Below are 22,133 nucleotides of genomic sequence, written 5' to 3'. Positions count from 1 at the left end.
TATACTACAAAAATAATCCATTACAAGTAAAAGTCTTGCCCCTTGAAGCATTATCAGCCCAAAATATTTATACAATGTTATAATATCAAACATAATTTTTATTTTGCTAGAATAGTATTAATGTAATATCAACGTGGAGCCAGAACTAATAAATAAACTTTGAGGAGTCTATCACAGTGGATTATTTATAAGATGACTATTTGATCTGTATGGGAAAACTGACGCTGAAAAGTAACATAATGTAAAGTAGGTGTATTTTTGGGAAAGTCTTTCTCTATTCTGACCACCAGATGACACAATTGCTAGGGACTATATACATTTATTTTATTCATTTTTAAAATGATTGTAGTTACCATCATTATTTGCAGGCCATTATTTATATTCTCATCATGTAAAGGTGCACTGTGTTGTTTTGGGGAGTACACTTTAATCAGAAGAGAAAGATCTTCTTTGACCGATTTTCTTTTTTATCTATACATAAACAAACTAAATAAACTATCTCTTATTCAATTTTCGTGACGGAACAAACAAAATAAACAAACTGGCCTTAAAGGACAACACAATTTCATACTGTTTCACTTTGTTTGTACGTGGCGGGCCCTGCCACCTTTCAAGCTTCAAACAGTGTTCTGAGAACATCTTGTTTATTCAGTTATAGAAAAAATAGATATTTCTGAGTTTGTTTTATTTCTCATGAATATTGTAAATATTAAAATTCCGAGTTTGAATTTAATTTCCAAAATCAAAAACACAACATATTTATTATTTATATTTTATGTCAGATAACGACGCGTTTAATTTAATAGGCTACTTAATTGTTTATTAAAATAAACAACAATTAATGTGTCAACAAACAGGGCCCTCTCTCTCTCTCTCTCTCTCTCTCTCTCTCTCTCTCTGCTGGCCATCGCGCGCCCGAGCTGAGCGCCTCGCTGACGTCACTTCCCAGGCGCGCGGGATCATGCTAACGGCAGCTAGCCCACCAACTCACAACTGACACTACCAGGCGCTTTACACTTTACCAAGATACCGACAAGATAACCACGGCTGCCGACACAAAGCTGAGTGTACCCGCCGTGTGTTGTGCGCAGTGTCTTCTCCAGCCGGTCACTGGCTGCTCTGTACAATAAGTCTTCTCGGTTGTTGACATCCATGACGAGCACGGACGTGTGTTGTGTCACTAGCTCCAGCACGTAAGTTTAGTTACAAGCTAGCGCCGCGGTTGTTTTCCACGGAAGTTTTTCCTCTCTGGCATGCATTGAGACCCTCGACTCGGTCCGACTCGGCACTGAGCCGGACTTCACTCTTGTAAGTATTCGGTTGAGATGAAGCTGCAGTGTGACGTCGAGGTGGTGAATCGGATGCTCCCCACGTTTGGCATGAAAAGTCGAGGGAAAGGGGCGAGAGCGGTGCTCTCCATCGGGAAGCATTTGGACAAGACGAGCCAACGCAGCAGTGTTTACATGATGATCTGCACAGCCAAGGACAGAGCAGGCTCAAAGTACAAGGTCAGTGTCTGTTGTGACTGCTGCAGGTGGACAGAGGTGTGTTTCTTCTGTTGTTGTCTGCCACATTAGGCCAGATGCTTCTCTTTTCAGCGGATTTAATTAAATTAAGCTCATCAGACTGTACCCATCGTACCCAGATACACCACCAGAGGAAACAGTAGCTGCATATTCAATATAGAGCCATTTTAGCCTTAAAACATGCAGTCTATACAGTGTTTTACGTGGCAGTTTCCTTTCCATTCATTGTTCACAAGTTTATAAACTTTTGCCATTCTGAGAGTCTGTGTAGGATTTGTTTATATTTCAGTCACCCATTCATCCAGGCTGGGGACTGGACCCTATCTAAGCATGCATTAGTACCAGACAGCCCTATATTAGTACTTTTTTTTTTTTAAACAGAAAGATTATATTTGTCTGAATCAGCCCTCTGGTTGACTATTAAGGGCAAAGTTTGTATTCTCAGAGACTTACAAAGGGTAATAAAACAAAAGAACCATGAAAGGGGCACTTTGTAGCTATGTAGAAACTCTGAATTTTAATATTTACAATAATACAAACTCAGGAATAGTTATCTTTCTATAACTAAACTGTTATCCGAGGAAAAAGGGCCCCTAGAACACCATCTCATCTCATCTCATCTCATTATCTTGTCCGCTTTTTCCTGTTCGGGTCGCGGGGTGTTGCCGCTTTATCCCCCCCTTTCGGGGGGTTGCGGGGCTACTGGGGCCTAATCCAGTTCTCACAGGGCGAAGGCCAGGGTACACCCCTGGATGAGTCGCCAGCTCATCGCAGGGCCCGCTGATGGCAGAGGCTGCCTCGCAAGGTGCCAGCTGCACATCAGGAGCAATTTTGGGGTTCAGCATCTTGCTCAAGGATGCTTCGGCATGTAGCTCAGTGGTAGAACACCATTTGAAACTTAAAAAAGTGGCAGGGTCCGCCAAATAATAGTAAATCAATATGAATTTGTGTTGTCCTTAACAGTCAGTTTGTTTATTCAGTTTATTCACTCATGAAAACAAGGGGGTTTTTTTTGTTTCCTCATATAAAATCAGTCAATGAAGATCTTTCTCTTCTGATTTCAAATGTATTCCCCAAAATGACCGAGTACACCTTTAAGTCACGAAACCTGTTCATTATGTAATTGGCCGAGTGAGTAGGACATTTACACGTAAACAATGTTGACATCAACAAGAAACTAATACATTCACCTCCTTTCTTTCATTGGTGTTGTATGTTCGAGGTGCTGTATGATTTATGTTTGTGTTAAAGGGGCGCTACGTAACAATTTCTAGCAATTTACATGTATAAATCAGTTTATCATTGTGTGAGTAGTAACAAAAACTGAGACCTTCCCTGTCTCTCTTGGTTGACTTAACAACTTAAACAAATCGTCCACAATCCTGTGAATAGTTTGTTTAAGTTGCAACAATCTGAAGGATTTGACTTTCTGCATGTTCTCGAGTGCCTCATCTCAGTCCCCCTCTCCGCTCTGCTAACACAGAGTAACAGAAGCTAACGTTTTGAAAGTGTAGGTCACATTATAACAAAGCATTTTAGTGTTTTTAAGAATATTACACGCAACATTCTTCTTAGCTCTAGTCTGATAAGACAGAAAATGAGAGATCACGTTATTTGTTTGTCAGATCTTCTGCTACAGTTTATTTTGTAAATGGACATTACCAAACATTGTATTAGCATTACTTGTATTTGTGCTGTTCAATCAACTTAGTCCAATGAGTCACTTAAAATCTACCGTTTCAATTATTCATCATCAACTTTCCCAGAAAGACCTAGATTGGAAACCCTAGACGGATTGTTTTCATTGTCTCAAATGCTGCCTTCAGTTGCAGCACAGAAGCTGCCACTTCTGATTTAATAGATCACAGCTGTACATTAAAGACTGAATGTTGGAAAAATAGGCTCAAACACTTTCAGTTTTCCTGTCTGTACATGTTGAGAGCGTGAATCACACTTTGAATGATGATGCATACCCGCCCCAATGTTGTGAAATGTATTTTTCCATCACTGACGTTTGCCAACTTTCTCTTGCAGCTTAAAGACAACATAGAGAAGTTCTTCACATGGTTTGTGGAGGAAGGCAAGGCCACTGTTCGATTAAAGGAACCAGCTGTTGACATATGTTTGAGTAAGGTATGACATCCAACATGGTGTAATTACAGTCTGAGTATATAAAAGTGTTCACACACAAGCACCTGTTGTTTTTTTTCCCCCGGAACAGGATTTTCAAGTTCACGATGAAGCGACGTCATTGCTAGTTCCTTGGCGAATTCGTCACATGAGACTCAGAGTCAAGCTGTCCACTCTCTCGTGTATCATCTACACAGACAGACACATATTGTTGTTTTGACTGCAGCTGATGCCTGGGCAGACACCACAGCAGCTTCATTGTTTCCAGCTGCTGTAAATCCCTCCTGGCTGTTTTGAGGCAGTGGTCACCTTTCACCTAGATTCTAACATAGTCTGTCACGTTGACAGAAATGCAGGCACACACCCACAAACAGACATAAACATTAGGCAGGTAAACAGGGGAAACTTTAGCTCCTTAATTGTGAGAAACCAGTGCCAAACCTGCAACAGATCACAGTGCTTTCCATCCTGAGTCACTCACATTTCTATTCCCAACAGCAAAAGGTTCATCGTGTTCATTCAAAATAATTGTGTCAAGATATTCCAGGCCAGTAAATTTAGGTTAGATATTTCAAGGAATCCGGTCATCCTGAGCAGATACTTTGAGTCTGCTGTTCCTGTCACCTATTAATCTACCTGTAACTTATTTGTCCCTAGGCTGACGCCAACAGCTTAAAGAACTTCCTCTCAGCCGCTCGCTTGGCAGACAGAGGAAGTGACACGAGCAGCCTTCCCCTGTCCACGCTCACTCCTGTGCGCGCCCGAGATGTCGAGCAACCCAAGAAGAGGCTCACCATCGTCTCCAAGAAGGACTACCCCCTCACCTCTGGCTTCCCCTACTCTCTGGAGCAGCTGCAGGTCTCCTACTGCAAACTGTCACGGGTGGACATGCGGATGCTGTCCCTTAAAGGTAGAATGGATTGATGGGGTCTTTGGCTACAAACTTAAAACTAGAATGGTACTCATTGCAGTGTATACCTCTGACATAGCCCAAAAGTCCATTTTTAATCCAAGCCTCATCCAATATCAAGTAAAACATATTTTAATCGGCTACATCCGGATTTGAATTTGGATCCACGTCAAATTGTGAGGTTTTTGTGTAATCCTGCTGAAAAACCAAACAAATGAATAAGGGTGGAAAATATACATATTTGACGGAGGCAATTATGAAATGTATTTGTAAATTATAACAGCCTCAATTTTTACTATTTCTTTTTGAATTTGTATCTTGCAAGCCCTCCATGGAAGTGCAGCCCTTTTAAGTGCTGGTATTTTTCTTCGGTTTTGTTTTTGCAGCTCTCCGCAAGCTAGACCTCAGCAACAACCACATTAAGAAACTCCCTGCCACCATCGGTGACCTCAGCTGCCTCTCTGAGCTCGTCCTCCACAACAATCACCTGGAATCCTTCAGCGTGGCCCTGTGCCTGTCCACCCTACAGAAGACCCTCCAGGTCCTGGACCTCAGCCAGAATCGACTGCAGTCCCTCCCCGCTCAGTTCTGCCAGCTCCGAGAACTGGTGAACCTCAAACTGGACGACAACGAGCTCATCAGTTTGCCGTTCCACATCGGCCGACTCTCCAAGTTGAGGTTCCTGTCAGCGGCGCACAACCAGCTGGCTGTGTTACCCGGTGACTTCCGTAAGCTGAGTCTGGAGAACCTGGACCTGTTTGGAAATCCGTTTGTCCAACCTAACTGTCTGGACCACAAGATGAATCTCACATTCCCCCTTCCACTTCAAGAGATGGCTTCCAGAGCTGTGGCCAACCTCAGGTAAGAACCAAACATGTTCAGCACCCTGTGCACTGCATCCTCACTTTGTTTCATACATTCTTACAGCAAACTCCTAACTGTCTGATTCACCTCACAGGATAACATTCGGACCTCACCTCATCCCTGCCCACTTGTGTCGGGACCTCGAAGTAGCCAAGACCTGCATCTGCAGCCGCGTCTGCGTCAATTTCTACATCAAGACGGCGGTTAGCATGAACCTGCACCAAGTCTCTCACACGGTGGTCCTGGTGGACAACATGGGGGGCACAGATGCGCCGGTGCAGCAGCACTTCTGCTCCCTCTCCTGCTATTCTGAATTTCTAGACAACTCCCTCCAGAGAGGAATCAGATGAGGAAGAAGAAACACTTTGAGGGAACACACAGCTGTGGATTTTGCAATAGACTTCAAGTTGTAAGGTGACCAGACAAAAAGAGGAATCTGCCTTAGTAAATGGCTCAGTGGTCCAGTTCTCTGCTAATGCCTCTTAAACGAAAGAAGAATATTGACTCCGTTAGGCTTTCTTTTTTAAAAGTGCTTCCTGTTTTACACTTGCATTCAACTTATTATTATGCACTTCCCACACATCACAAATGGGCCAAGAAGCGAGCATGAATACCTTGCTGATTGGCACTGACTTTATGAAACTCACAGCAGCACTGACACAAAATGACAGTTTCCCTGTGCTGCTGCTAAGTGTCGCACATCGTCCTCTTAAAGAAAACTGCAGGTTCCCCCACTGACCTACTTCTAATCCGCAGGGGAATAAATTGATTTCTTCCTGAACACAGTGCCTCAGGGTCCATGAGTAATGGGAGTTGGTTTTTACTGTGCTAATGACCCACAGATTTATAAATATATACATGTGAGAAGTTCAATAAAATAAAAGTATTCATTAAGTTGTGCTGAGTAGTTTATTCTGTGACATGGAAATGTTTGTTTAAGTCAAAGTTTAGTTGATGTGTAATGGATGCGTATAGATTGGTTCCTTACGAACCTTGCTTTCGGTTTGAATTTAAAAAGTTGTGTTTCCACTTTAAGAGATGAAGAGAAATGTCAGGTTTTGAAACTATGAACGTTTAATATTGTTGGACACTCTGCAGACTTTTAACTGGTACAACTTTCGCTCAAAACTGCTCAAAATACAAGAATGTCTCCCGTCCTCAGTCCAGCTCATACATCAGGGAGTTTTGGAAGGTGAACCCAGCAGATGTGGAATGATCGCTGATGACCGTTTCGTTTCCGTCTTTATCGATTTCCCTTAATAACACAGGTGGAGGCTTATGGTTGTCGTGCTTCTGGAAGATTTGCTCCGTCAGCAGGTCATCCTCATTTATGTTCTCCGTCTCCTCCTGCTTCTTTGATTCTGTGGCAGGTTCCTCAGAGCAGAGGTTGACCGCCCTGCCTGATCCCCCTTTGCTTGGCATCTTGTCGGACTGCTCAGCACCGGTGGAAACGTAACAGTCTTTTACGTTGTTCTGGCTTTGAGTGTCAGTTGGGATGGGAGACGCAGCCTCACTGAATGTGGCATCTGTTTCCACCTAGAACAGAAAGTTAACAGCAGCTTAGTTTGATCATATACACTTTTACCTTCACTTCAACACAGCAGTCAGAATTTATCTCACCTTTGGGTCTCCATTTAGAGAGAGTTTTGTCTTTTCAGTCTCCTCATTCAGATTATCTTCTCCCTCTCTTACTGTGCAACTTGGATGTTCAGCAGTGACTAAATGAGGCTGGTTTTCTGTTTCAGGTGTGGCCACACATTTGTTTTCCTCTGCAGAAACGTCCAGGTCAACAGTATCCCACTCCTGATTTTTTACTTTCTCCTCCTCCACACTCTCTTGGCCTCTACGTGTCTGCTCCTTCCATTTCGCCTCCTCCTCCACACCAGTTTCCTCTTCTTCTCTCAACTGCTCCTCTTTCTCCTGAAGTCTGACTTCCTCTTCTTCACCTTTCTCTATTCTTTGCTGCTGCTTCAAATCCTCCTCTTTAGTTTCTATTTCCTCCTCTTCCTCAACACCTCTTTGCTCCTCACTTCTCAGGCCTTTATTCTCACTTTTCTCCTCCTGCCTCTCGCCATCACTAGTCTGAGCAGGCCCTACATCTGTATCAAAAGCTGCTTTCGAAGGAATTACAGGCAGTGTGACTGTGAGCTGTCCTCTCTGTTTGTTGAACTTGGCCTCTCCTTTATCTTCATCCACAGGGTAGGCTAAGGACAGCTCCAGTTTGTAGGCTGGTTTCTTGCACTCCAGCAGCAATTGTCTCCCTTTTACCTCAAGGCTGGCGTCCGTGACCGCCTTCAGAAGTGGCACATCGATGGTCACCACTATCGCTTTGGGCCTGGGGCTTTGGGCCGAGTCTCTAGAATACCTGAAGTCCTGCAGATCAATTAAGGATCGATATTTGACTGTGTAGTTTGGTTTGGTTGGCTCTTTGGTCTTCTGAGGCTGGATCTGGAAGCTTTTAGGTTCAGCATCACTGCTAGGATTGGTTTGCGAGGATGCTGTAGCTGTTTTATCATCTGGGTATGGGAATGCAAGAGGGTCAGGCTTCTCTGAGGGCTCCTTGGCTTTATATCCAGGTATGGCTCTTCGGATGACAGACGGCTGCGGGGTGCCTTTGTATTTTGTCTTCATCTCTCTCACATTGTTTTTGTCCAAAGTCACGTTAAAAGCATCCTGGATTCCCTGAATGGCTGTGCTGTCCACCATATCCATAAACCTCCTGTTTTTGCTTGCAATGTGGAGAGTGTCTGGGTGGAAAATAACATCAAAGATCATTATCTTGTTCCCCTTTGAATCTGTGTCCGGCCTCCCTGGGTGCAGACTGTGAGGCAGGGACCAGCACTGTCCTCTGCGGCCTTCCTTGGACACCCCCCACTCACTGGCAGGCTTTCCAACTTTGTCATTGGCACATATGTTGATGAAACACTTCTGCTTGGCGTTCACGCTCGTCCTGAGTACCCGAAATGGTTCCGGGTGGATAAATTCAATCGTGTTTCCTCTCTCCTGCTCCAGAAGTTTGATCTCCTCTTCATACCTTTTCTTATTCTCAGGGTCTGATAATTCTTCGGCGTAATCGCGCAGCATCTCCCGGAATTTCTCATCTTTGAAAGCTTGAGTGAACCTGTCGATTTCATCCACCGTCAGGTTCAGTTCTTTGAGTTTATCTCCGACCTCCATGATGTTGATTTCCAGAGGCGGATGAAATTAATGGACGCAACCTGCCACACAACTTTAGTTAGCTGAACGGGCTCTAAAGTAGGTCTGAAGCGACCTTAGCTAAATTCAAACAGAGCTACAAACTGTCCTCGTCGAAAAAATGCAGTGTTTGGCGTCGTTTTATGTCCATGTATATGTGTTTTAGCTCGTGTTTTACCTCCGTTTGACAGCGAAGCGTCCTTGTAAGGTAGTGTTGACGTAACCATGGCAACAGAAGAGTCGGTGGTCCAACAAGGAAACGTGTCCCAGAGAAACATTTGCCATTTAACATTTAATCCGACGGGTTTTAATTGATATAGTTTGATTAAAATAATAGTTTACTGAATTAATATAAAAGTAAGAATTAAAATGTATATATGTATGTATTTTTTGGGTGTTACCTATTTAAGATATTGACCTTTAAAAATGGGCATTTTCACAGCAGATATTTTTACTAACTCATAAATCGCACAATGCCAGGACTAGGAATGAGCTAAAGTAGTTAACAATGATGAACAATGCAAAACTGAACATTATTTCTGGGATCACACTAAACTAAAATCATTTTGAGTTGCATATTTAGTAGTGAAATTAAAACAAATCAAGGACCAACTAGCTTTCTGTCAAAACCACCTTTAAATGTTAATTTGACAGAAATATAAGGTCATATAATGGACTATAATGGAAGATTAAAACGGGTCTTTTGTAGTTTTGTATAAGTTAATACTGAGTGAAAGTAAAGATATAGTATATATAAGAAATTACTTTGATTGGAGTGATGGATAGTAACTTGAGTAAAAGTCCAAAAGTATCTGATATTAAATGTACTTAAGTAGCAAAAATACAAGAGAAAGTACATTATACATACATATACAATTTACATTGATGTCTATATATTGTATACAATGGGTTGACTGATTATCAGCCAATTATTGTATCCCATATTCAGCATGTTCGATATTATTTTATTATTTTATTAGATTGCTGACAACACTTCATCAAATAGAGTTGCAAATGAATGTATTGAGTAAAATGTACACTATTGTGAAAGTGTAAAGTAGCCATTTTTACAATGACAAACAGACATTGAATTGTGATTTTATTCTTCCTTTTATTTTATATATATACTATATATACTTTTACATATTAATATCTTAAGTTGAAAATAAGGATTCTCTCCACTAGCGTAAATGGTGAAGTGGCATGAAACTACCACCAGATGTCGCTATAGACCACAACTCAGGTGGCACGCAGCCAGTGAGTATGTCGGTCAGTAAGGCAAAGGGGCGGGTATGCCAGGAAGAGAAGTGATTGGTCGCACCCCCAACAGTTCATATTTCTCACTGTCTGATTGGAAGGGGTGCGCTGTTACTAGGTATGGGACCACTGAGTACGGATGTGTGGGAGAGACAGAGAGGATGGAGGCAGCACAGAGGACTACTCATGGTCCAGCAGCATCTTAATGGTTTTTCTCAATAAAAAGTACACATGCATCCTCCTTCATGGTAATTTATATGGTTCAGTTTAGTCTACACTTTATGAACAGCTTTTATTTGTAACCACAAGGATATGGGGTGTTTGCCAATTATACCAAACTAATAAGGGACTTCTGAATGAGTAAAACTCATGGGTGTATTATGCAAGAACCACACATCCCCGCCATTTCCTGTTCTCATGTGACAGAGGCGATTGGGCTCAAATGATCGGTATATAAACTCGAGCACAAGGCGAACTAATCTCTGTCTGGCTCTAACTCATCAGGGCTCTGAGCTTAATAAACAGGACACAATGTCCTCAAATAATCTCACCAAAAGTACTTTTAGAGCCCCAAAGAAAAAATTCATTCAGCTCGTAGGGCCAAGAGGGAGGCGGCGGAGGGGAGTCATCGTGACGCACACAGGATGTGGGGAGGCACCACCAAGTATTTCGAGTGACGCCGAGATCGAGAAGTGGCCGATGGTATGTCAACTGCTGCTCAGCGGCCATTGAAAGACTATTGGATGGGTTGACTAATAGATAGCGGAAACTTTGAGCCAACCAACCAAACAATACTTACTGACAGGTTTTCTTTATTAGGAGAACACAAAAATACATTACTTCAAATAAAATATACATCAAGAAACATTAAGCATTGTGGCATTGTATCATGTTCACTGTACTTTGAATGACCGGAAGAAGCCCCTAATAAAGAAAAAATGATATTATATGGGATATTTTTTGACACCTGGTAGTTTTACTGTTTACTGTTTTATTTCTGGCTTATTGTGAGAAGAAAGTGGTGATCCAGCATATAAGCCTCTGGGCATCTATTTACCAACTGATCCAGCAGTAAGCCTTCGGGTAACATACTACAGGTTAAATTTGGGTATATGTCTATTTGATGGATTCATCTTTTTCTTTATTAGCGGCTTATTCCGGCCATTCAAAGTACAGTGAAAATGATACATAATATGCCACAATGGTTAATGTTCCCTGACATAGATTTTATATTAAGTAATGTATTATTGTGTTCTCCTATTAAGGAAAGCCTGTCAGCAAGTATTGTTTGGTTGGTGAGGCTAGCTCTTTCATTAGCTTTGATTAGTTTAGAAGTCTTTATAAACACATGGCAGCACATACCGCCATGTGTCAGTGGAATAACAGCGGCATACCACTCCAAGGATCTGTATACCACTCCAGGGCTCGGTATATGCCGCTGAGCAGCAATTGACATACCTTCGGCCACTTTTCGATCTTGGCACTACTGTGCATTTCTGCATGAGACAACCGGGGCAGATTGCTGACTAAACCTAGATCCCACACCACATTTTTCCTGGATTAGACATCGGAAAGATCATAAAATGGAAAAAGAAGGACTCATTTAACCTTTAGTTTATTACAAATATGTATTAAATAATATGAAAAGTTAGACAGGGGTATATAATCAAGGTATGATCATAGTACTGATGATTAATATTTATATTTACATGGTTTTTCATGTTAACATTTTCCTAAATATGACAAATAAATGCATTTCATAGTACGATAAACAATACATTCACATAGACATATATATGTATATATATATATATATCATTATCAACACAATCAAAGTGTGTTGGTACTGTTGATCAAAAGTGTTGTAGCAGGGCTGAAGAAGATGAAATGTATATAAGACAAACTTCATACAAAGGCTTTGGCGAGAGTGCATACATATTATCAATTATATCAAAGTAAACAATCCTTTAGAGAAAAATACATGTACAAATGAGCAGTTGAGAGAACAAATAAGAGTCCAGTGCATGTTTTTCTTTCATTCCCATGAGTAAAATAGCAGCAGCCTCGTGTGCTTGGCTGCTCCCTGTGGTGTCTTGGGAGTGGGTAGGATGGCAGTGTTTATTGTCTACTTTGAGCCAGCAGGCACCAGCATGCTTAGTGTGGCGAGGCCAGGTTTTGAGGGAGGTGTTTTGCCAGCAGCCATTTTGTTCAGGCTCCGAACATCAGCCTGCCAGGAGGGAATTTTCTTTGTGGTCATGTGACGGCGTGCGTGCTTGGTGAGGTGATCACTGCGCATGAATCGCCGGTCGCACACGGGACACACAAATTTTTTCTCACCAGTGTGTGTCCGCCGGTGGCGGGAGAGCTCGTCTGAGCGGGCGAACCTCTTATCACAGCCGTCCCAGCTGCAGCTGAAAGGCTTCTCACCTAAGAGAGGGGTAAACAGGAAAGCAAGGAGTCAGCAAGTGAGTCACATTACAGTCATAAAAGGTTCACACATCACCATGCCGTGTCTGAGATATAACAATGAGCTCACTCTCTTCCCATCAAGAATAACAAGGCCCAGAAATATTTTACAAACAGGATGCAACACTCATCCCGGGTCACATTTTGTTCCACAGCCTCATGAGAATCCAACCAAACACTGATGTATGCAGTAAACCCTCACCTGTGTGTGTTCTGAGATGAGCCTTGAGGTGCGAGCTCTTGAAATACGTCTTCCTGCAGCCTGGGAAGTTGCAGACGTAGTTTCTCCTGCGGGAAAAGTCCATCTTTGTGGCTGTTGTGCTGCCGCTGGGTCCCGCTGGCACGTACACAGGGGCTGGGGCCAGAGGTAGCAGCTTGGTGTTGCCCAGGGTCATGACAGTCTGAGGGCAGTGAGGGGCCTGAGAGACGGAGGACTGAGGGAGAACCAGCATCACCGTGCCTTGGGGCACCGCTGAGCCCACAATGAGGGACTGCTGGACGGGGGCAGCATTAGTTGAGGTGGGCTGGGTGAGGATGGATGTGGTGGCGGTCCGAATCCCAGTGTTGGATGTTTGAACCGCACTGGGAATGAAGGCTGAGATTATACCCGATTGGCTGCTGACAGGGAACATCTGGCAGATGATTTGTGGGCTGGTGACGGAAGGTGGGGATAGAGTTGCGGGGGCAGTGGGAATGGGTGGGCTGTGTTGGGTATTGACATGTGTGGGGGTGGAGAAAATGTCCAAGCAAGATCTTGAGGGACTGGCTTGCTGCTCTGTTTTGGAGGCGGGGGATGTGGGTGTGTGACGAGCAGGAGGAGACGGAGGTGTGCTTATCTGATCAGTCTTTGAAATGCGTTGCTGCTGGCAGATCATTGCAGCTCCGTTTCTAGTTTTCTCTGGGTTGGGGGCCACTGGAATGTGGTGCTGGCAGGGGTTGCTGTCTGCGGTGTGGCGGATGACGCTGGTCGCCATGGCTCTGCAGGGCTGTGGCACACGAGGTAAGCAGGAGGTCTTTTCAGCAATGGGTGCCAGGACAGGTTGATGGAGCCCGGGCACACAGTGTTGTGAGGCTGACTGGAGCGTTGAAGTCTCAACGAAGCTGGGGCTGTGAGGGGGAGTCATACACTGGAGAGAGAAGGGAGAGGAGAACATTAGAAGGATTAACCACTGGGGACAGTGTTTGCTAAGATAAGTATGACAGGTGGCAAGCAGGTACACACAAGAATAATGATCGCTCCGAGTTATAAACTCTGATTTTACGACCCTGCATCTGGGAGGTGGAACTCTGTCTGAAGGTCAAACCACCTTACTGTATCAAGTCTTTTCTTGCTGCAGCACCAGTCTTGTGTCATAAACCATGGCCCCACAGTTATCTTTACACATTCTCATCAAAAGGTCAATGGGTTTAATGCAATCCTTGACTCTCAGGAATTTGTTTACTAATCAAACATCAGTTATCTCAATGATTTCACAGCTCAAGAAAGCCAATGTTGCAAAACCGACTTATGCATGGGTTTGACCTGCGCAGTTAGATAAGTCACTTACCAGGGAAGAGAGGGACACAAAGTCCTTCGGCGGCTCTGGAAGTTCTGTTGGCATGGGAGAGTCACAGGAGTCTGAAGCCGGGGTGAGGGGTCTGGGCTTGCAGGGGTTTGGCCTGTTGCTGCCAAGGAAGAGACCTTGGCCCCAAGAACTCATACACACCAGCGCTTCAGCCGCCTCCAGGTCTGTGTACTCAAGGCCACAGGTTCCACTGGACACGGACTGCTCGCTGTCATGCCTCCTTCTCTTCGACCCACAATGATCCATGTACTCGGCCTGAGAGGGACAATGCACGCACGTCAGACGAAAGAACAAAAAGTACTTCAGCACTGCCACCTCATTGGTTTACAGTGGGTATTTTAAACCGCATGACACACAGTGATGATTCAGCTTCGACTCAGAAATGATCATGGCTCAAATGAAAACAACGGGAAGTTTTCTATTCTGTTTACCAGAATGAAAATAAAAATCAGTTTCCAGTTATGATCTGCTCTGTCACTGTTCCTCCATCTAAAGTTTCCGGCCAAAACTGCACGATGCTGCCAATAAGTGAGAGGGGGAGTTGGTGACTACACCCCGGCCCAGCATGCACTGCCCTTGGCTCGCAGCCAGGACACCTCCCATTGCCAAATATAGACCAAACAGTGACGTGCTGCCGAGATGAGCCATGTGAATCCCCATAAAGAGGGTTTGCATCAGGAAGTGGACTTGTTACGTTATAACTTTAAAAAAAACATATAAAAATTTATAACAGTAAACAAAGATTATTGCTGATCCTCCACAGAAACCAGATGAAGCAATTTGGTGACACTGACAGGCTTCCGTACATGTTTAAATGACATTTTCAGTTTATATTTCCCCGACAAATGAGCCATTACCTTTTAAAGACTTAACAAGCACAATTGCTGAATAAATGTGCGATTAGAAATTGTTTCTATTCTTCATGTGGGTGATTTGTCATCACTCGTGACACATGATAATGTTAATAAAATTAAACGCGGCTGATAAATGTTGGATTTCAGCTAAAAGTGCTAAAAACCGACATCAGTCAGTAAACAAGTGAATGTTACAAAACTGCGAAGCAATGTCGCGCCTAAGCAGAAGTAACAGTTTATTTTAAAAAAAAAATTCAAAATGTGTCTTACCCCGTTTGAGTCCATCTCTGTGAATTTTCGCGATGGCATTGAGGAATAAAATGTCTAAATGTCACTTTTCTCTTGTCAAAGCCAGTGCAGAACAAAGAGACGGCGGTTGCCAGTGTAGCTTGTCTGCGCCGGGATAGGGTCGAGGTGGTTTTTTTTCTCTGACTGGCTCCCCTTTCTCTCAGCTGTGTGTGTAAAACATGGGGAGGAGAGACGAAAAAAAAAAAAGGAAAAAAAAGAAAAACAAAACTCACAACACGCACCGGCGGGTGGCAACACTCGGCCAATCCCAATTGCGTGTGTGCGGGGCTGCAGCCAATGGAAGAGCAGGGAGCGCGTGAACAGTGCGTGTTCCCTGGACGGTTGGAGGAAATAGGGTGCGTGGCCGCTGGTGGGCGTGGCCCTGAGAGTCAGCAGTGTCAGGGTAAACCCGATGAACTGCCCTCCGCATAACTAGGCGAAAGGTCGATCAGGTCTATGCTGCGTTCACGGGATGTGGGAATAACCTCCTGAGAACGACCCGACGGCTGGATGCGACGTCGCATGTCATCCAAAACAAGAAAATGATTTTATAAACAAATCCGCAGCCGCTATTGGCAATAAACTATATTATAGTCTATTCATATTCAATTCTATTCAATTTTATTCTGTTATGTTCTGTTCTGTTATGTTCTGCTCTATTATATTATATCCGAATCTATTCTGTTCTGATATGTTCTGTTCTATTCTGTTCTATTATATTCTATTCTGTTCTGATCTATTCTGTTATGTTCTGTTATGTTACTTTCTGTTCTGTTATGTTCTGTTATGTTCTATTTTGTTACTTTCTGTTCTGTTATGTTACTTTCTCTTCTATTCTATTCTCTTATGTTATGTTCCACTCAGATTAGTATAGAATAGAACAGAACAGAGTGGAACAGAATAGAATAGAAAGTAACATAACAGATCAGAACAGAACAGAACAAAGTGACAAAGAATCCAAACCAAATCTATTTTCCTATTAAAGGAAAAGTTTAGACGAATCAGTCATTATCTACACACCACAATAGCATGGTGTAGTAATGAGTCCTAAAACCGGGAAATCAAAGACATGCGACCACAGTGTAGTCTGTTTATAGCCTGACATTTGCTTTTTACTCCTAGCGATTGAATTTGCACTCAGATAATCACAAAAGTGGTGTTCATCTGTGAAGATTATCTTGCTGAACAAAACGTGCAAATATCATAACTTTGTGTTTGCCACAGAGCTTATTTTCAGCAATGATGCAAAATCCAATTTAAAAAATCCCACAGGCTTTTTGTCGTAGGAAACTGGGCGATGCTAACTTCTGAGCTAGCCTACAAAAGTAGGTCATCCATACACCACTCTATTGCAGGAAAAGTTTACCCAAAAAAGAAAAATCAGTCATTATCTAAACACTCCCACACTGCCAGTGGAAAGTGGGTGAAGTTTCATGGTTCACACAATATTTCTAGAGCTTCACAGCAAAACAGTGTTGTAGCGTTCTCATAAACAACTGAAGTAGATAAGGACTTGTTTTAAAATGTCGAAAAATCAACCCCCAAGAGACAAAAAAATGGCTCCAAACAGCTTGTACGGTGTAATCCAAGTCTCTGAATGCTACGAGATCCCAAATTAAATTGAAAAAATGACATTTAAAGCTGAAATCCTCACTGTAGTGTATTACATTGAGACTTGAGGGGGCCAATTTGTTTCAGTTGTGTGTCCATTGAGCTAAAAGTTTTTAGCAAGGTTTTATGTGACAGGACTGTGCTATTAGTCAAATTTTAAGATAAAATGTTATCTCAACTTTTCTAATGTTCAATATTTTTCTGTGTTCTATGAACCTCAATGACTGCATGAAGACTGCTTCATTTTACACATGTGGTGTGCTCATGGGTTTACATGTAGTTTCCCTCCCTTCTGCACAGTCTGTAGTGTTGCACTGTGCTCTTTAATATTTTGAAATAAAAATATGAATATTGTGATTTATGGCCAGAGGTCAAAAAGGTTTACGCAACTACATGATTTTAGCAGGTTTTGAGGAAATGAGCAGAGTTTCGAGTTTAGACTCTGCAGAAATTCTTGAGAAAAGATGAAGTAGGCTCGGTTAAAAGAAATTACAAACACTTACTGTGTTTTAGGCCATTAGTAATGGAGATATTCCCCTTGACTCGAGTGAATATAACCCCTTGTTGCTAATGTACCTGTCCACACGAAGGAACGTTGATTTTCCGAGGAGACCTAGAGGAATTTCATCTGTTCCACTTGTCCCACAACCCGTAAATGCAACACGAATGCCAGATGAAGCGCGGGGTTCTGTCTTGTTTTTTTGGAGCTGTTTGTGAAGCTTTCTCTCGGAAAAAAGTAGGAAAACAAGTGCTTAAGTGTCATCACTTTATTATTTCATAACAGAAACACAAAGCCACCAATGAGAGGCCGCCTATTAAACTCTATTAATATACATAAATCAGGCATCACTGTGACTGGTGTGCCCCACTCTTCCTCATGATCTTGACACTTGTCTGTCACTATGTAAGGGATTTTTCCAGGGCCTCATTAATACACATAGGGACTACTTTAGATTTTCCATACACGTTTTTATAGTTGCACTTGCAGACAGACTAAGTTTTTCATTGACATTCAAAGTTATTGTTCAAATTCAGATTGATAAGCTATTGTCCAGTGTGCAAAAATAGAGTATTGTGTTTTGTCCTCCTGATACTGAACATATTCTTTAAACTTTATGTAAATGTTAGTGTACGTAGGCAATTGTCTGAGATCATTCCCTCAAGTGCATGTCAGAGAATTCAAACTGGTCATGACCTACATATGCTGTTACATCACCGACTGCATTAGGACAAAGAAAAAATTAGCCAACGGAATCTGGAAACTCCCGTGACCCTGCATAAGATCAGGGGATACAGATGATGGATGGATGGATGGCCTTAACATGAAAGCCATATTAAGAAGAAGTCTCATATTGATGATTGGATTTCAGAAAAATGACCAATTCAGCTAAACCAAGATGCTTTGGTAAAAAGTCCCAGTGTCAGACCCACCGTGTTTAATATTCTTTATAACTTACACTTTAGCTTGTGTAAATCGGTAAAAGTGTTTTGTTTTTCTGCAGCTTGCCTGCAGCAGAAGGGAGTGTAGCAGGTGTGTCAGTCCAGCCCTGGCAGCGACAGGCTGCTATGGAAGGCCGTGCCTCAGTGTGACTCACATAAGCATGACCTCAGGGAGCAACGAGGTGCTGTGGCAGTGTAGTTGCAGTGCCAGCAGTTCGCGAGAAGCGAATGGAAGAAGGAGGAGTTACAGCGAAAAAACGAGTTGAACGCCGGCATGACAGGCAGCCCTGGCCAGAGTACAGCAGCCTGTTTGTGATATAAGTGGGGCAGGCCGCTTCAACTTAGAGAATCTGGAGGAAAGGTTACACTGGTCCTATCTGGGCCTCCACACGCACACTTCCCCTGTCCAGTCAACTCCCCCAACTCAGGAACTCTGGGAGTAGAGTCAAAAAGTTGCCCCAGTAGGGTTAAATATATCACACAGAGACTATATTTCACAGGTCCTGAGCTCTGATAGGCAGCCATAGGTCCTGTCATGTTAAACAACAGATTTGACCATAATCAACACATAACTTCTTATAATGTTGTTTTGAAGTGATATTAATGTGGAAATATTCTCCAGATTGCTGAGAGGAGCAATACAAGATCTTGAATTGGTCATAGATTTAGATTATTTTCACATTTATGTAAGAGACACTCCCTTCTACTTTTAATTTTGGACCAGCTGACCCCAAAAGACCTCAAATGACATGGCATGTTTGCAAAGACTGTAATATAAAGTTAGAAAAGAGCTTTAAAGGTGGGTACTCAAATGAGATTGTTTATGTCTGCTTTCATGCTACATATTATTGACATTTTAAAGCTTAAGTTACTGAAATTGTCTTCAGTATTTCTAAAAAAAAACTAATGTGACATCCTTACTATTCCACTGTTTCCACCATTAGCTACTAGTCAGATTTATTACTTTGCTCATTTTTTAGGACAGTAAACAGGAGAGAAACAAAGAGTGCGTACTTAAGTGTTGTGAAATCCCCTTACTTCACTCTTGTCAACAGGTTTGCATTTGTTTTGGTTTTGATGGAATGCAGAACCAAAATGACTCTTATGCTTCTGCATTACTTTTCTGGCTTTATTTCTTATGACTTTACATGGTTTGGTGATAACATTTGGATCACAAAAGCTAATTGCCAAACATCCAGAATTCTTTAAGAGCTCAGTTGAACTTCCTGGAAAACACTGTCAGTCACTTGCTCCTCCCCAACATCACTGCAAACTGGCATCTAGGTGAAAGGACACAGAGGTTTTCCACACAGCCTGGGAAATCTTTACTCGCAAAGATATCCCAGGCTGTGTGGAAAACTTCTAAAGAAGAATCCCTCATCCTTCAACCTTCGAAGACTTTAACTTTAACTTGCACTGCGTTTTAGAATGTAAAATGATAATGGATAAGCACTTAACAGGGGGAAAAGAGACAATGCTTTACTATTGCAGGCATCTGTTCAGGCCAAAAAGTATTTACTAAATGATAAGCCAAACTAAGTCCAGTTTAAGGGTAAATACAGTCCTCGAAGACATAAAACGGTGTTTACTGTACATCAAAATGCTATTTTGGCCCTTGGTGTATTATTTATGCATGGAAAATGTGGTCAAAGAGTCATGGCTGTGTAATCGGTTCCTGTATTCTGACAAATGCAGCTTAAAATGCAAAATCTGTCTTTCAAGTACTCAAGTCCGTGTTTGAACCCATTGTAGCATTTAGTTCAACTTCAACATGAAAAAAATAACACGTTTTCTCCTTTATAGAGCTTCAAAGATGCAAAAGGGCCATCAGTCCCCACATCAGTACATTATCTCCTCGACTTGATTGTTAAATCACGTGTGAATAGTGCAAACTAACACTAACATGGATAATGGTGCAGAAGAGACTAAATGTGATGGCCTGGTCTTAAACAATCAGTGCAGGTTTAGACTCTTATCAAGGGTTGAGAAATCCATTTAAAAGTGAAGTGAGTACCTTGGCTGCAATCTATTCAGTTCAATTCAAAAACCTTTATTGGCATAAAAGTTTCGAAAAAAATTTTGCCAGTTAATTTTTTTTAGCATACATAGAAACACACGTGGGTTCTGTCAAAGTACACCGAGTGTTTGTATGAGTTTCATTAAAATGCTGTCAGTACTTTGATAGTTGACACTTCAAAAGCCCACAATGTGAAAGTGAAAGCCCCCTGTTAGTGTCTGAAATGCTATTCCATTGTTCTGTGAACAGCCGCCGAGCCCTGTATGAGACTACTTACTGATAACATTGTCTCTTTCTGGGTTTTTTTGTTTCTTTCGGTATATAATGCGTGTCAAATTGCATTCAAACTCATTCACAATCACTTATCGGTGGAAAGGGGCCAGCACAGAGATTTTTCATCAATGGAATAACAAGTTTGCGACAAATTCATGCGTATTAAAGATAGCAAATATTGCCTGACAACAAACAACAGATGACCTGTTGTATGAGCCATCTCTTACATTCAGCCCAGCAGTGAAGGATGCTTTGTGTACCACACAACACACGTGGCCCCACCCCCTCTCCTCCTACACATTATAATGAAGCGACAACAGGAATTCCCTTACAAGCACCTGGCTCCTGATTGGTCTGAATGTTGTCTTAGCAACATGAGGAACGGGAGGCAGAGTAGAGGGCTCCCTGGAGGAGCGCTCCATGCCTGGTGCCTAATGATGAAGCCTTGGAAAGCTGACATATTATTAAATAATACACTGCTGTCTGGTTGTCTGGCTGCGGGGAAAATATTATTCTTCTACAATGGCGCCCTATACAGTTCTCTACGGTGGAGGTACATGCTGCAGTTTTTTAAATCAAAGGGCTGATGTAAAAGACAATTTCAGTCTAAAACATTATCAACAGAATGCCATGAAACGACAGTGTTGACGTTGTGTCATTGATATGTTTATTGTGTGTTATTGTGTGTCATAAATTCATAATCATTCAATTTCATAATGTCGTTATAAAACTTTGATAAATGGGGTGTTTAAAGAAATGTGTATGAAAGATACTTAAAATGTTCGTTTAAGAAATTGATTGCCTTTTATGTAATGTTTTTACTGCAGCATGTAACAGGATCACAGTCTAGTTGAGGGCATTGTGGGAAATGTCGTGTGTTGAGGTCATGTCAGTATCATTATGGGTCAGAACAACATGACTGCAGAAGAACATACAGCTTCAGAGTCACAATAATCTACATGTGGTCCGAGAGGCGCTCACGGTAATTTTCCTTTTTATGTTTTATATGTTTGTTCTTCAGTACATTTCTGTTGTGCTAATGTGTTCCAGACTGCTGAAGGGAGTTACATGTGTTTTCTGAAACTTTTTTTTTTTTTTTTTTTTCATTACTTTACGCACAACAAATGAATAATCCAGTTATTAAATTTAAATATGTTATCCCTTGCTGGTGTTATTTAATGGTATTTATCAGGGGCTGATTACCCACAGTTAGTTATTGTTCTTACAAAATAAAATAATTGCAAAGAAACAGAATCACTGATTTTCTCTTTTATTCATTGTATGTTTCTAACAATGAGTGACTGCTAAATGATTAAATATAAGGAGACGTGTGGTCTCTACACCACATTATATTCATTTTCATAGAACCAGCAGTTTGTCTTTTTTTATTCTACAGCACATAGTGCAATTCTAGTAGAAGAACAGTGAATGGTTTTAACTGTGTGGGTACAGTAGGTGTGTGTCTATTTTCAGTGCTAAGCTGAAATGATCACAGATGCCATTTTCAGTATCTACAGAGTGAATCACAGAGGAGGCAACACACGGTGAGTGAATGATTTCACAGCAGGAGGTACTGTATTACTGGAGAGTGGTTCTATAAAAAACAATGTATGGCTCACACAAAGATACACTGGAACATACTCACTCAGGACATATTATAATGGATGTGGATGTTTCCTGGAGAAAATGTAAGACATCTAGTTTAATAGAGATATTGTCATTAAACTGCATGTGCAA

General features: G+C 42.0%; 3 protein-coding genes across 4 annotated transcripts; 1 reads left to right on the top strand and 2 right to left on the bottom strand.

The window, feature by feature from the left end:
• The first annotated feature begins 932 nt into the window (after positions 1 to 932).
• On the top strand, positions 933 to 6,324 carry lrr1 (leucine rich repeat protein 1). Its single transcript, XM_084381538.1, has 5 exons — positions 933 to 1,508; positions 3,561 to 3,659; positions 4,314 to 4,566; positions 4,953 to 5,427; positions 5,525 to 6,324. The coding sequence occupies exons 1-5, from the start codon at positions 1,326 to 1,328 to the stop codon at positions 5,778 to 5,780; spliced, it is 1,266 nt and encodes a 421-aa protein (XP_084237664.1). The 5' UTR covers positions 933 to 1,325; the 3' UTR covers positions 5,781 to 6,324.
• Positions 6,325 to 6,481: 157 nt separating this feature from the next.
• dnaaf2 (dynein axonemal assembly factor 2) lies at positions 6,482 to 8,884 on the bottom strand. 2 transcript variants are annotated; one of them, XM_084381532.1, is made up of 3 exons: positions 8,804 to 8,884; positions 7,051 to 8,648; positions 6,482 to 6,966 (listed from the first exon to the last, which is right to left on the bottom strand). In XM_084381532.1, exons 2-3 carry the CDS (start codon positions 8,605 to 8,607, stop codon positions 6,589 to 6,591), a joined length of 1,935 nt encoding a protein of 644 aa, XP_084237658.1. In that variant the 5' UTR covers positions 8,608 to 8,648; positions 8,804 to 8,884; the 3' UTR covers positions 6,482 to 6,588. The 2 variants fall into 2 exon arrangements, with proteins under 2 accessions (XP_084237658.1, XP_084237657.1); XM_084381531.1 differs by having other exon boundaries at positions 7,051 to 8,863.
• A 2,596-nt stretch (positions 8,885 to 11,480) lies between these two features.
• LOC311274117 (Krueppel-like factor 11) lies at positions 11,481 to 15,638 on the bottom strand. The gene is made up of 4 exons (XM_084381537.1): positions 15,038 to 15,638; positions 13,896 to 14,168; positions 12,551 to 13,475; positions 11,481 to 12,309 (listed from the first exon to the last, which is right to left on the bottom strand). Exons 1-4 carry the CDS (start codon positions 15,074 to 15,076, stop codon positions 12,008 to 12,010), a joined length of 1,539 nt encoding a protein of 512 aa, XP_084237663.1. The 5' UTR covers positions 15,077 to 15,638; the 3' UTR covers positions 11,481 to 12,007.
• Positions 15,639 to 22,133: the final 6,495 nt, after the last annotated feature.

This window comes from Pagrus pagrus, assembly GCF_965226575.1.
Source record: "Pagrus pagrus genome assembly, chromosome: 18".
NCBI classification, from domain to species: domain Eukaryota; kingdom Metazoa; phylum Chordata; class Actinopteri; order Spariformes; family Sparidae; genus Pagrus; species Pagrus pagrus.
This window is presented reverse-complemented; position numbering and strand designations above follow the sequence as displayed.